At 40.0% G+C, this 15,928-nt stretch overlaps 1 protein-coding gene across 6 annotated transcripts in view; it reads left to right on the top strand.

Moving 5' to 3' along the window:
* HDAC9 (histone deacetylase 9) overlaps positions 1 to 15,928 on the top strand; it is a 170,412-nt gene that overhangs the window by 107,529 nt on the left and 46,955 nt on the right. For all 6 annotated transcript variants that reach the window (XM_039912868.1, XM_016228385.3, XM_029070922.2 and 3 more), the window contains exon 7: positions 14,228 to 14,359. In XM_039912868.1, the coding sequence (XP_039768802.1) occupies positions 14,228 to 14,359 (132 nt within the window). The remainder of the gene's footprint in view (positions 1 to 14,227; positions 14,360 to 15,928) is intronic.

Here is a 15,928-nt window from a genome sequence, read left to right as displayed (position 1 = left end):
TTCCCAGGCCCTTCAGGTCAAGCAGAGAGCTTTATTCTGGGTCCATGGCTCTGCCCAGCCTCATGCAGCCTTCAGGTTACCTGCCAAGGCCACCCTTAGATTCAGGGATGAATTGGAGCTATATTACAGAGCAAGAAAACAAAATTCTGAGGTTAAATATTTATCAGCCTCCTCAATGACCTCCCTGCCTCGTGTCTCTCCCCACTCCAATCCTTTCTCCAGTCTGTTGCCCAGTTTATTTTTCAGCCCACCTCTCCCCACTTCTCACGAACCTCCCATAGTTGCCCATTCACCTCCTCTTCAAACAGAAACTCCTTACCGTTGACTTGAAAGCCCTGAGTCACCTTGCATGCTACTGCTTTACCTCACTGATTTCATACCACAACTCAGCCCGCACACTTCCCTCCTCTAGTAACAACTTAGTTTAGCCTGATCTTATCTGCCTCACCCCCAACCTCTTGCCCACGTTCTCTCTGGCCTGAAACTCCCTCCCCTTCATATTCCACAGACCACCAATCTCCCTGCCTTCAAAGCCTTAATTAATTCATTCAGTCACTGTGTGCAGAGCACTGTACTAAGCACTTAGGAGAGTACAGTATAACAATAACCAAACACATTCCCTGCCCACAATGATCTTAAAATCACATCACCTCCAAGAGGCCTTCCTTGATTAAGGCCTCATTTCCCCTACCCCTTCTCCCTTCTGTATCACCTATACACTTGTATCTGGCATCTGTACCCTTGAAGTCTCGATATTTTCCTCATGGCACTTATGAACATAGTCATAATATATTTTAATGATGGATTTTAAGAATCTACCAAAGCCCGCTATAGTAGAATCCAGGTATCTCCATTTGGTGAACTACCCAATAGAAAATGCTCCTCAATCGATCAATCAGTCTGTGACATTTATTGAGCTTATTGTGTGCCGAGTACTTGGGAGAGTCCTCTGCAGTCAAGTTGATAGACATGTTCCCTGCTCACACATCTTCATTTTGATAAGATTCATGGAAAAGAGGTGGTCTTTTTTAATGGTCATTTCCCATTTAACATAAATGCTGCAAGAAGTGGCAGTTCAGGGGAGAGAAAGAGAAGCTTTTGTTTCAGAATAAATTTTGAAGGATTAGTTGAGCTCAAAATGAAGGAGATAATTTTTCTCTTACTGAAGAAAATATTGTTTCAAAGTAAAAGATTAAAAAGGGCTTATGTTGTTTCTCTCAACCTGTTTTTTTTAAAGCCACAGGCAAGGTATAGATCCCAGAAGAGTAGCATTGTTAAGAAAAAAAATACTTTATAGTGAGAGTCTTTTTCCAGGGAGTGTATTTTTTTTCTTGTATTTTCCAAGAAAATACCTTTTCCAGGAAATGACATTTTACTAAAAAATAGGGTGAGCTTCTAGTGTAATTTCACTTTTTAAAAAGCCCAAATCTGACACCCTTCAATAGTAGGCTTGTGTAGTAGCAGAGCAATCTGTTTGAAATTCCTTGTTTCAAGAGTTATGACTGTAATAATGAAGGGATATATTTATAATTACTATAAGGAAAGGAAAACAAAAATCAATATTGCTTTTGTGTGCTTCAGGCGATGCAGTGCTGAATGGTAAAATGTTATAAATGGACTAATAGAGGCAAGCCCTTGTGTATGTTTCAACTGTAGCTAAATTATAGATAAATTAGAGGGTGCAATTAGTAAGAATAGGTTTTAAATGAGAGAAGCATTCATTTTTAATTAAAGAACAATTTTGAAATGAATTGATGTTAACAACTAATGCTGGATTTATACGATTAAGACAAAAAAATCAAGTCATAATGAGTCAAATGGTTTATTGGCATCCAGTTCCTTTGAGAAGCGTAATGTTACTAGAGAAACCTCATTGTGTTACAGTCATTCTAAGTAAGGGTAATGGATTGTAGCAGCTTCAGGTTGTGTTGGGATTCGAGAGGAGTGTTGTCTGTTGGTCCTGTTTAGCCTAACCATGATGACAAACTTTGTTTTATGAAGCAGTCTAAAATCCAGTTTCATAAGTCAAAGGTTAAACCAACTTAATAAGGTGTCAGCCTACCTTACCTGATACTGCAGCTTCCACATTTTACATTGGAAGCAAGTAATTTAAAAGTGCCTGTGGTAGCCCAGAAGCTAAAATAGCCTCACTGAATTGAGTTCAACAAACTTGTTTTGCGTGAAGACCATCCAAAAGAGGTTCACAAGAGGTCTCAGAGAAACAGACCTAATTCTTAAATGTAAATTACAAGTTTGGGAAAGAACCCAAACATACTTCACAGGAGTGAAACCAAGAAAGACAGAAAGGATGACAAAGGAGATCAAGAGAGGGTGTTAGATTCTGTTAAACACTAAGAAATAGAATATTTTGGTTAGGGAAGATTGAACTTGCCTCTGCCCTTCCAAACTTCGATTCAGTAGTGAAAACTTGTTCAAAACCACAACTCTAATTAGAGGTTTTAGCTGCCAAATGACATGTTCTGCTTAAAGCCAAAGACGTATTATAGAGTAGTTCATGAATAACAGTGTAAGCTTTATGTTTTGCCACTGATTTTCTCCTGGGAAACAAATATAAATGAGTGATACCTCCCTGTTGACTTTAACTGTTAGAAATGCAAAGCATGCTGAAATTGTTCATAATTCTCTTCCAAAGGAAAGGAAATAGCATTTCAGTGGTTTTCCTTGGTGTCTCTTTGAGTTATAGTGGGACACAATTATATCTGTTAAATTATTCTACCAGACGGGAGGTTATTTTGTGTATTTAGCTAATTAAGCTGTAGAAGACTGGAATTATATCCCTACACATAAGAACCGTACCTGAATATAAACAACTGATTTTATTCCAGAGCTGTACTATGTAGTTAATAAACAATTTTTTCCCTAATTAGATTAATATCTGTCTTTTTGAGAAATGGACCTTATTGGGTACTTTGTATAGTCTGGATTTCTAGAATTAAAAAAAAAAAGTCCCAAAATCCAGAGACACAAAATCTGGCTTGAAAAGTTTGGACTGTCTATGATATGCAAACTGTTGCTAATATTGAAAGGAGGATATGGTCCATTCCTTCATGAAGTTGAACCATTTTGTATCTAAATGGTTATATCTTTGTTTTCCAACTTTGACCTCCTGTGTGAAAGGAAAATGTTAAAATAAAGGAAGTGAAAAAATTCTATGTTTTTTTTAATTTGGCAATTCAGTATGCTTTATAAAGACTATAACTTGTTAACCCCCACCAATTTTTTGCCGCTCTCCTTTGATATGTTAACTTGAAATGGGATCTGGTTTAAAATAAATCTATTTTATCACAGCGCTGAACTAAACCATGGAGTATTTGGCCTAAGGCTAATGAGTATAAACATTTAATAGCCTAAAATAAAATTGTTCTGTTCCCTGATTAGATATTAAAGCAAAAATATAATCATACTGAAAAGACCCCTGCTTTTTATTTCTCCCCCTTTTTGGGAATGGAAAGGACTTACCACAAGAAAAGTCGTTCCTCCCTCCCCCTCCCCAACACACTATATAAGGAGATAGGCAAAGCTTTTAAGATCTGAGGTCACATACTCAATGCTAATGTTCTTTCAGGTGGCCCAGTAATAGTATGCTGTTCAAAGATAAAATGAGAGAAATGGCTTTGAATAGCTCCCAAAATTATGACATCCACGTTCTAATCTAGAAGCAGCATGCCCTCTAGACTATAAGTTGTTGATGGGCATGGAATATGTCTGTTTATTGTTATACTGTATTCTCCCAGTGCTTAGTTTATTGGGGTCATGGAAAACTGTCATTTCACTAGACCATCTTCACCTCTCCCAGGAGCCTTTCCCTGCTTTATCTCCAATTTCCCCAATTTATATCCTCCGACTTTATATCCAAAGCACTTAGGTATCCACCAAGCCCCTACCACTTAAGAAAATACATATGTACATATGCATATACGTATATATACACACACATGCACACACATCACATAATCTATTCCTGTTAAATGTAATTTCTTTAAAGTGTCTTGTCTCCCTTCTCTTTGACTATTGGATCATACATGCAAGCATTGTACCCTCCCCAGTGCTTAGTACAGTGCTCTACACAAGCAGATGCTCAGTGTAAGTGATTGATTAATTGGGTGTGGACCATATGTGCCTTATTGGACCATTTGAGCAATAATGTCTGTATTGCAATCTCGGGCTGCTTTTTTGCCACCAGTGCATGTGGATCTGTGTCTTTCAACCTCAGCCAAATTTCTCTAGAGAAATTTGCCCCCATTATTCTGAAAGCAACTATCTTCCTATAGGAGGAAGGACCATAACATAGCAAAAATAAATACTGGCAAAATCCTATAACAAAAAATTGAACTGTTTAACCCGTTCCTCCAAAGCACCTTTACATTAATTATCTCACTTTGTCTCAAAAGGACCTTTTGAGGCTAAGGGGAGGAGCCAGTGTAATCGGTATTGGTTAGATGGAGAAACCGAAGCACAGAAACTGGGTGACTTGGCTAAAGTACACAGCAGGCCAATAACAGAGCTGGGACTGGAATTCTGGTGTTTGGAGCCAGACATAGGCATTGTGTCTGATCTGACTAACATATCTACCCCACTGTTTTGTGTTTTTATTGAGTGTTTACTGGGCACAGCTCTATTATAAACTCTAGGGAGATTACAATATGATAATAGACACATTCCTTGCCCTCAGTGAGCTCTCAGGCTAGAGAGGGAGACAGACATTAATATAAATAAATGAATTACAGATATGTACGTGAGTGCTGTGGGGCTGGGAGGGGAGGATGAATAAAGGGAGCAAGTCAAAATGATGCAGAAGGAAGTGGGAGTAGGGGAAAAGAGGCCATAATCAGGGAAGACTTTTTGGAGGAGATGTACCTTCCATAAGGCTTTGAAGGCAGGGATAGTCATTGTCAGATATGAAGGAAGAGGGTGTTCCCAGGAAGAGGTAGGACATGGATGAGGGGTCTACAGAGAGATAGAAACTACTTAATAAACTCTATTGTGTTTTTTTTAATTCTTATTATTTTTGTGTTCCTTCATGAAGTTGTCATTTCTTGATCATTAAAACAGAGAAAAGGCCAAAGGGGAAGATCAGATTTAAAAAAAAAAAATCCATAGATTGAAAGGGGATTGAATGGGAAACAGTTTTTTTCTTACTCCAGAAAGAGATAGGGACCATGACTAATTCCTACCTCAGTATTCCTTCCCAGCACTTGGTACAGTGCTCTGCACCACAAAAATAAATGTGAGTAGAAAGAGCACGGGCATGGGAGGCAGAGGTCGTGGGTTCTAATCCTAGCTCTGCCACTGATCACCTGTGTGACTTTGGGAAGTCTTTTGACTTCCCAGTGCCTCAGTTACCTCATCTGTAAGATGGGGATTCAGACTGTGAGCACCACATGGGATAAACTGATTACCGTATATCTACCCCAGTGCTTAGAACAGTGCTCAGTACATAGTAAGAGCTTAACAAATACCATCATTATATTATTATTATTACTGTATGATGTTGCAGGGGAATATATGATGCTCCCAGAAAAAGAATACATTTTTCATTTTCTGCTTCCAATTTCCCAGACCTTCCACCATGAGACTAGTTTACTTCATCTCACTGGTGCTGTGTTGTCCTCAGCAAGTCAGTTTCAAAAATGATCCTTGTACTTTCTGATACAATCATAAAAGATAGGACTGGTTGTTTGCATTCTAAATTTGACACTATAAAAAAAATTAAAGTCAAGTCAAAGCCGTTAATAGGTCCTATGATTTATAGAATACTACTACTCCAAGATGTCAAACTGCATGTATTCGGTTGGATGGATAACTAAGGCGTATCCCTATAATTCACTTTCCCCGTGGTTAACTCCATGCATGTGAGAATTATGCTAAAAATAGCACAAAGGAAAGAGAAATTAATATATGGACCATTGGAAATGAATTATAGTAATCATTTCAATATTATGTGAAGTCTTACTGTCCAAAATCACATTGTCTGCTTATTAAAAATTCTCTATTAAAAGAGATTTTACTCTTTAGTCAGTGTGAAAAATTGCAGTACTGCCAAAATAGTCACTCTGCCCAGAAAGTGGAGTTTGAATCTGTCACAGTCTAACTAATTAATATCTTCCTATGAGCTCTTGGATCAGGGTGGGCCAAAAATGGGTCATGCCTTTTAAGTGACCCATCTCTTAGGGTCTCCATTCCCTCCCTACCCGCCCCTCCTCCCCCGCAATTTTGGCTCTTGAATTCAGCCAGGCCTGGGCTGATCCCAAATAAACATACCATTACTCTGGATAGTTTGGGGGAGGGAGCAACTCTTGAGGCAGATAGAGGACCTGGGTTCTAATCCCAGCTCTGCCCCTGGCCTGCTGTGTGACCTTAGGTAAATCAATCAATTAATTTTATTTATGGAGCACTTATGTGTTCCCTGCACTGTATCAAGCGCTGGGGAGAGTAGAGTAGCATTGCCTAGTGGATAGAGCATGGGCCTGGAAATCAGAAGGCGTTATAAACCTGGCCCTGCCACTTGTCTGCTGTTTGACCTTGGGCAAGTCACTTTACTTCTCTGTGCCTCAGTTCCATCATCTGTAAAATGGGAATTAATACTGTGACCTCCAAGTATATTCCTACCTCAGTATTCCTTCCCAGCACTTGGTACAGTGCTCTGCACCACAAAAATAAATGTGAGTAGGACAGGGAGTATGTCCAATCCAATTATCTTGTATCTACCCCAGCACTTAGAATGGTGCCTTTCACGGAGTAAGCACTTAACAAGCACCATAATTATTATAGTTATTATTACGACACAACAATATAACAGGCACATTCCCTGGCCACAACTAGCTTACAGTCTAGAAGTGGAGGCAGATTTCCCTATATTCCTGTTTCTTCATCTGTAAAATGGGGATTAAATATCTGGTCTCCCTCCTGTTTAGACTGTGTTCCCCATGGGGGACAGGGACTGTTTATGATTTGATTATCTGGGTCAATCCCAAGGCTTAGTTTGGTGCTCTGGAAAGACTAAGCATTTAGCAGATAGTACAAATGTTATTACTAAAAGCCACTGAATGCAATCCCTCTCTTTTCTGCTCCAGGTGAAAAGGAGTCCATGGTAGTCCATGCTTTCAGTCAATCAGTCATATTGAGCGCTTACTGTTTTCAGAACACTCTACTAAGTGCTTGAAGATGTATAACAGACACATTCTCCAGCCAGAGCAAGCTTACAGTCTAGAGGGTGGGAATTCTCTGAAGATTTTTTTTCCCCAAAGACCAAAACCTGAAGAGCACTGTGTGTTTATTTAGCGTGTTCTGTGTGTGGCACACTCTGCTAAGTGGTGGACAGAGTACTATACAACAATAAACAGACACATTCCCTTTCCACAACGAGCTTACAGTCTAGAGGGGGAGACAGATGTTAATATAAATAAATTACCAATAGATATATAAGTGATGTGTAGCTCGGAGGGGAGGTGGATGAGGGAGCAGGTCAGGGTGAAGCAGAGGGAGTGAGAGAAGAGGAAAGGGGGGCTTAGTCAGGGAAAGCCTCTTGGAGGCCTCTTTCTTCTTTCTCTTCTGTCCCATCCTCTACTCTCTTTCTTCTCTTCTCTATCTCCATTTTTTCCCCATCCCTTCTCTTTCCTCTTTCATAGTCGAGGCTGCAGTTAAGGACTCATGGGAAAGGCAGGGTAGGGTAGGGTACAGTCCTGAGCCTATTCAGAGCTTCCTGCATAGGAGTGTCAGGCTGCTGTTCTTTAAGGCACTCTGCTGCTGTTTTGCACCCTGAAGTCTATGTTACAATCTCTCCCAGAAGTAAGGAAGATTATTTTGCCAAATAATCAAGTAAAAAGGAAAAAAAAAAACTCTGGATTTGATCAGAGGGGTTATTTAAAAGTCCAGAATTGCCAAGAACATTTCTGCATTCTTTATCTCTATATGTTTTCCTTTATCTATGTAATATTTGTAAGTATTCCTTTTATGGTTAACTCTAACCAAGAGAACGGGAAATTGGTGTCTGTTTTAAGAATGAACATTGCTTTTTGAAACTAAAGCTTATAGTTGTAAAACAAGCATGTCACCTTGATTAACTTTAGGATTAGCCCCGTATGTTGTTTGTGCCTTTGGAAAGCAATGCCACTACAAGGAAGATGATTTCTCTTGGATCTGTACTCAAAGTTCACTACCTGCACTTCAGGGGTCTTATTGTGATTTTGGTGTTCATTTCTTGGGATTCAGCTTCCTGTAACATTTAGTGTTGATCTTGAACAGAGTAACCCTGAACATAAACTCGGATGAACCACTTTTCTGAACTATCACAGGCAATTATTTACCCCAGCACTTAGAACAGTGCTTGGCACATAGTCAGTGCTTATCCGTTACCATAATCATCATTATAAAGGGTGTTATCTTCAGTGTCTTGGCTTTCAGTGCCCCCAAAGCAGCATTTATATTGATTGCCTATTGTTTTTAACCAATCGATAGTATTATTGAGAGCTTAATGTGTACAGAGCACTGTACTAAGCCTGGAAAGGTATATACAATAGAACTAGTAGACACTATCTCTGTGCCTCAGTTCCCTTATCCGTAAAATGGAGAGAAGAGTGTGAGCCTTATGTGGGACAGGGTCTGTGTTCGACCTGATTACCTTGTATCTACCCCAATGCTTCGAACAGTGCTTGGCACATAGTAAGTGCTTAACAAGTACTGTCATTATGATTGTCCACAAGGAGCTTACATTCTTCAGGGTAAAACAGGCAATAGAGAAATAGTAGAGTTTAAGCACTTGGGTGAATAATAATAATAATTATGGTATTTGTTAAGCGCTTACTACTGCGGAGCACTGTTTGAAGCTCTTGGGTAGATATAAGGTAATCAGATTGTCCCACGAGGGGTTCACAGTCTTAATCTCCATTTTACAGATGAGGTAACTGAGGCACAGAGAAGTTAAGTGGCTTTCCCAAGGTCAAACAACAGACGAGTGGCGGAGCTGGGATTAGAACCGACGTCCTCCAACTTCAAAGCCCATGCTCTTTCCACTAAGGCACGCTGAATACTGTAAAATTGGTAGCCTTGATTCCTGCCTTCCAGTAGCTTACCGGTCTAGGGGTGGAGATAGATTCTTAAAGTACATAAAGAATGAGTCAGTGAAGTATCAAGAAATGTGCATAAGTGCTAAAAAAAAAAATGTGAGTACTTAAGTGCTTAGTTGGCAGTTAAGTGATCAAATGGTATTTGGAGGATGCTTTGAGATTAGAAATTAATCGAAGAAACCCTCCTGGAGATATGATTTTAGAAAGTCTTGGAAGCTGGGATGCAATAGTGGGTCCCGCTAGGAAGAGGAAGGGTTTGAGCAAGAACGACAGTACCAAGATAGCCTGATAGATATGGCCACTGGTGATGGTGTCAACCTAGAAGAAGAGGATTTTGGGGGGAAGATTATTTGTTGGATATATTGAGGATGAGGAACCAGTGAGACCTCCAGATGCAGATGTCCTCAAGAAAGGAGGGAAATGCTAAATGGCAAAGGAGATGGTAGAGTATATAAACATGTTTTAAAGTAGTATTTTGATGTATTTATGAGTCAATGGTATTTGAGTGTTTACTCTGTGCAGAGCTTTGCATTAAACTCTTGGGCAAGCATAATGCAATATTGTTGGTAGACATGTTCCCCACCCACAAGGAATACTTAGTTGAGAATCTCTAGAATCTTAGGAATGTATCAGAAAAATAATGGGTAAAGGTTATTCTCACCATGCCTGTTAATTGTGCCCTCTCTGATTCCTGCATCCAATCAAAATTTTTGGTTTGAGGTTTCAAAGCTCCGAAAATTCTTCAATTGCTTTAATTTCTTATCAGAAGACTCCTGCTTGTTTGGTAACTGTGGAAACTGTAATGGGCATGTCCATTGTAACCAAATGGCCATATGGCCAAGAAAGGATTTAAAGTCTAAGTTCCTGACTCCATATCACAAACCCTTTTCACTGGGCCACTTGGTGAAATCTTCCTCTTGTCCTTTTTTGGAAACTCACTGTTATTTTAGAATAAATTCTCCATGATACACTGCTGACCCAGAATACAGAGTTTTCCAAGTTTGGAGTAAGATAGACTTTTAAGTGGGCACAGAAAGGAGACACACTTTTTATCCCCTTTGCTTGTCTGTGATTGCCTTCTCCTGCTCTGTAGAGTTGGTTGGGACTGAAGAAGCATGGTTAGTGCTGTGTATTTCCACAAAGGTATTCTTTAGTAAGCTGATGTAAAGAAGAAACACACTTTTCTGGAGTCAAAAAAATAATATGTATTAAAAACTTTGTTTCAAGCAGTTTACTGCCATTTCCCATATGAGAAACTGAATTGATTTAGGTCAAATGACAAGTCCATAATAGAGGTGGTAGTTTGCCCTGATCCAGGGATTTCAATGATTGATCTTTTGTATATTTTATGCTAATACCTTAAATCTCAGCAGTTGCTTCTCAGTATAATAATAATAATAATGGCATTTGTTAAGCGCTTACTATGTGCCAAGCACTGTTCTAAGTGTGATGGGATACAGGATAATCAGGTTGTCCCACATGGGGCACACAGTCTTAATCACATTTTACAGTTGAGGTAACTGAGACACAGAGAAGTTAAGTGATTTGCCCAAAGTCACACAGCTGTCAAATGGCGGAGCTGGGATTAGAACCCATGATCCCTGACTCCCAAGCCTGGGCTCTTTCCACTGAGCCATGACTATAAAATGTCTACTATGGAAGACTATGGAAGTCATGTTATTTGGCGTTTTTATGCCTTGAGGAGCATTCTAGAGAATTTGTCTGAACCTCTTTTTTTCCCCAATCATTTTTGGGTTGCCTTTTTTTTTTTTGGAAAGCAAGACTTAAATATTCACCAGATTGGTCTTACCCCTCATTTTCAGGTAAGCTACCATTTGTTTCAATGAGGATAGTTTTTTATTTAACATTTAAATGAAATAGTTGAATTTAGTGGTATCTCCTGTGCAAGGTGATCTTCTCCAAAGGCACATAAATTCAGTTGTAGGTACATGCAAAGGTTGCCTTCTGTTTTGTGATTGACTGAAATGCAGAGTGTAGTGACTCTGTGGTAAAAATAGAAAGGCAATCAATGCCACTGGGCATGAAACACATTCATATACACGGGGAACATCTCCCCGTGAGTACTCAAGAGCTTTCATGTCAGAGCCTTAAGGATTTACATCACATTACTCAGTAGTTGGGATGGTAATATTCCACCATTTGGATACACTGAGGATTAAATATAGAATTAACCCTTACTGCAAACTGAATCGGCGCAATAGGGGATTCATTCTGCTACTTGATGACTGTAACTACCGCTGAGTTGAGGTACATGGGTAATGTTCACAGCAAGTTTGCAGACCATTACATAGTAATATCTGGCTTCCAGAGCCCCCTACTGTCTTGATGGCTTGGTGACAGGTCATAACTGCTCCAATCACTCAAAAGTAGGAACACAAAGGCAAAGTCTTCATCTGATTGCCTAGATCATGGAGCCTGAACCCTGAGAAGCAGCATAAATCGCTAACCACATAGGAGGCATTAAGAACCAGTACAAACAGGCTCCAATAACAGACAGAGTTATCATGTGGAAGGTTGGCCTGAGCTCTTGGTAATCCTGTCTTGTATGGATGTGTTATATGAAATGAAATGCTCACCTTGTGTTTGGTATGGTACAGATAGATAAAAAAGCATGCCTATGGCTCTTAGCAAGATGGTAAGCAGGGGAAAAATATACTCCTTCCCCAAAATAAAATAGAGGAACACCTTAACTTGAGTATAACCTGAGTATCTGTCCTTTAAATAGTTAAATTCTACATTATTCTGGAAAAAACATAATTGACCCACAGTATTTGCTGAAATTCTTTCCACATGACCAGGCTTAAACAAGGAGAAGCAGAATACTTAGTGGAAAGAGCATGGGCCTGCAAACCGGAAGACTGGGTTCTAATTTTGGCTCCACTTCTTGTCTTCTAGGTGACCTTGGGCAAGCCACTTTTCTTTGCTTCAGTACCATGGCCTAGTGGATAAAGCAAGGGCCTGGGAATCAGAAGGACCTGAGTTCTCATTCTGGCTCTGCCACCTGTCTGCTTTGTGACCTTAAGAAAGTCACTTCCACTTCTCTGGGCCTCTGTTCCCTCATCTGTTAAACGGAGCTTAAGACTGTGAGCCCTGTGTGGGATAGCGACTGTGTTCAAGCCGATTATCTTGTATCTGCCCCAGAGCTTAGAACAATGCTTGGCACATAGTAAATGCTTAACAAATACCATTAGTATTATTATTATTGATGTTGTTAGCCTCACCTGTAAAATGGGAATTAAATACCTTTAGAATATAAGCCCCATCTTGGACAAGGACTTTGTCTGGTCTTATTGTCTTGTTTCTATTACAGTACTTACCCCATAGTATGCATTTAACAAATACCACAATTATTTTTATTATGCCATCTAGTACACACAGATTCCTTAGAGGTCATATGAATGCACAGAGTGATGCCCCTCTGCATACAGAAGCCCAGTGTCATGCCTGATGTAAGAGTGAAAAGTGAGTTTTATAATGAGCTAAGGAGAGGAATGGATTAGCTGTTAGTAATAATAATCATTTTTAAATGCCTCATATCCACTGAGGTAGGTATAAGGTAATCAGGTCTGACAGCCTCTTCCCCTTATGAGGCTCACATATGAGTGGGAGGGAAAGCAGGTTTTTTTCCTCCCAATTTACAGATTAGGAAACTGAGGCACAGAGAATTTGTGATTTACCAAAGCTCACACTACAGGCAAATGGCAGAGTGAGGAATAGAACTCAAGTCATTTGACTACCAGGCCCATGCTCTTTCTACTAGGTCATGTCGCTTCTCCATGTGAAATGGAAAATTATTTCAGGCAGAAGATCTTCAGTGGTAGCTTGTTCACGTTCTGTGCTACAGGAGTGGAACAAATTCTCTGCAATCCCAGCTGGAACATCACAAGTCACAGGCGATTATTGCTGTAATGAAGCATTCATTGAGTACAAGTTTTCAGATTTAGGCAGGTATGCAGCAGTAGGAGCCAGAAAGATCATTTCACTTCTATTTAAGCCCAAATTCATCTGAAAAAAAGAAAATGAGAAGATATTTGTTCCAGTAATCACATTTAATCTCAAAATGCCTTAAATCAGAGCTACGTTGGGTTGGTATATTGAAATATTCCTTCTGCCATAATTCCAGTTGTTTTAGAAGCATTTTTCCGAAGATTATTTCCAATGGTTTCAGCCTATAATGGGATGACAACTTCCCAGCATTCAGTTTTGCAATAAATTATGTGCCTATAAGCCGTCAAAATCTGTCCCCATAGAGTTGTCTTCCTTTTCCCGTGAATCAGGCCAAAGGGTCTGAGAAGACCCAGGGTTCTCAACTTGGGGGTTATTAGGTTTCACCTATGAGAGAGTTAAGAGTGGATTTAATACTGTGCAATAAATCTTCCCATGACCTCACTGTGCTTGAGGTGCTCAACTGCCTGTTAGCCGTGGTGTCTGCTCCTAGATAGCCCGAGTGGAATTTTGTTTGTTTGGTTGGTTTTGTTTTTCTACCTGGTGTCGCATACTTGAACTGAGAGGTGAAGGGTGAAGGGGGAAAGCTATGTCTGTGTTCATTTGTACTTATTTTGAATGAATCTTTCCCTTGCTTCAAAGCCCTACTGAAAGCTCACCTCCTCCATGAAGCCTTCCCAGACTAACTCCCCCTTTTCCTCTGCTCCCCCTCCCCATCGCCCCGACTTACTCCCTTTTTTCTACCCACCTTCCCAACCCACAGCATTTCTACATGCACATATTTATAATTATAATGCTGTGTATTTTTATTAATGAAATAGATGTCTATAATTCTTTTTATTTTTAATGATTCTACTGTTGCGTGTTTAGTTGTTTTGATGCCTATCTCCCTCCTTCTAGACCGTGAGCCTGCTACGGGCAGGGATTGTCTCTATTTGTTGCTGAATTGTTCTTCCTAAGAGCTTAGTATGGTACTCTGCACACAGTAAGCGCTCAATAAATATGATTGAATGAATGAATGAATGAATGAATATAATTGAGTAGCCACCTTTTACTTCTGTTTTGGTATTTCTAGGTCATGGTGTCTCTTGAGAGGAAGAGTGGGAATAGGAAATTGTGACCCTATTCATATATTCCTTTCGCTTATCCTTATTTTTGTGTTTCTCCATCCCCAGCCTCCGAGCCCAACTTGAAGGTGCGCTCCAGATTAAAACAGAAAGTGGCAGAAAGGAGAAGCAGTCCCCTACTCAGGCGAAAGGATGGAAATGTCATCACTTCATTCAAAAAACGAGTGTTTGAGGTGACAGGTAATTGAGGATGAGTAATTTTCTATCGCCCATTTGGAGCAGAGATGAAACAAACTAAAATATACTTATGCATAGTGCATGTTGAAGAGATTTTGGGCAGGCTTCAGTGGTAAAAGGGAAAAAAAGAATTTTGCCCAAGGGCTGAAGAGTTAAATCTCCAGTAGTTCCTGAGACCATTAGCTCCCCTATCACAGTTAAACAGGAAATGAATGAATGGCTGAGCTATGTGTCAATCAGGAAACCAAGGTAGTAACTGGGAAGCCCCAAAGGTTACCTTAATCTCTACAGAGGGGCAGTGAAATTTGGGAATGCCAGCCACGAGTTTATCGTTTTTTAATGAAATTTGATCATATATGAACAGAGGAGACTCTAAAAATCCTCCCCTGCCTCCTACCCACAACATGCACCATTAATGCACAAAAATACATCGGGGAATTTTAAACCATCTATGGAGTATTCAAACTTTGGTTATTCTGCAGAGTTACTGAGCCTGCAGATGGTTTTTGGGGTTTACTGGATAATTGGGACAGGCCACATGAGCTGGCTGTTTTCTCCTTCTGTGAAGAGAAACAATCTGTCACCTTCCCCAGTCCCTAGTGGCAGTCTCCTTATGGATTTACGTCACGGTATGGATGGAAGCAGACTGAACAAGTTGGGAAATTCAAGCTGACGTCTTGCACTGTCTCGCCTGGACTCTTCAACTTGTTATGAAATGAGAGATCACCTAGGGATCCACTGATCAGGAACAACGGACCAACTTCCATCCCAAGACTTCCAAATTGAAAATCTGTATGGAAAAATTGATTATAATGCCAGTGGTTGTTGTGGTGCCATTTAGCCAGTCAGTCAGCCGTATTTATTGAGCGCTTACCGTGTGTAGCGCACTGTACTAAGTGCTTGGAAAAGTACAAAACAACAAAGGCATTCCCTGCCCAGAATAAGCACTCCCTTCCCTGTATGGAGTTCAAGGATCCAGCAGGCAGACAGGAGCATAGCATATTTAGAAGGGCATGCAAAGTTTTGTGTGTGCAGAACCAATGGACAACTATCCTCAAATGCATTTGCCTGTCAGGATGGAAAGATCGACTTGTTCCTTTGATTAGACTAAAATGTTTGAGAGATCCGTGAGCAGTAGAGACACAGATGAAGTTTTAAAAGCATCGGGAAGACATAAATTTATAGTAGTAATTATGGTATTAAGTTCTCATTACATACCAAAGCACAGAGATAGGTGCTGAGGTAGATGTAAAATAGTTCGATCTAATATAATTCCTGGCCCCATATGGATCAAATCAATCAATCAAATGTATTTGTTGAACATTTCCTGGGTGCAGAGCTCTGTTCTAAGCATTTGGAGAGAACAATATAACAGAGTTGGTAGAAATGTTCTCTTCCCACAAGTAACTCACAGCCTAGACGGAGTCAAAATCTATGAGGTAAGAAGAGCTAGTATTTTGTCCCCATTTTACAGGTGAGAAATTGAGGTCCAGAGAGGTAGGTGATTTGCCAGTGGCAAAACCAGGACTAGAACCTAGGTCCTTTGACTCCCAGACCTTGTACTTTCTACTA

Source organism: Ornithorhynchus anatinus, chromosome 8 (assembly GCF_004115215.2).
Source record: "Ornithorhynchus anatinus isolate Pmale09 chromosome 8, mOrnAna1.pri.v4, whole genome shotgun sequence".
NCBI lineage: Eukaryota > Metazoa > Chordata > Mammalia > Monotremata > Ornithorhynchidae > Ornithorhynchus > Ornithorhynchus anatinus.
The sequence above is the reverse complement of the archived record's forward strand: the minus strand, read 5'-3'. Positions and strand labels throughout refer to the sequence as shown.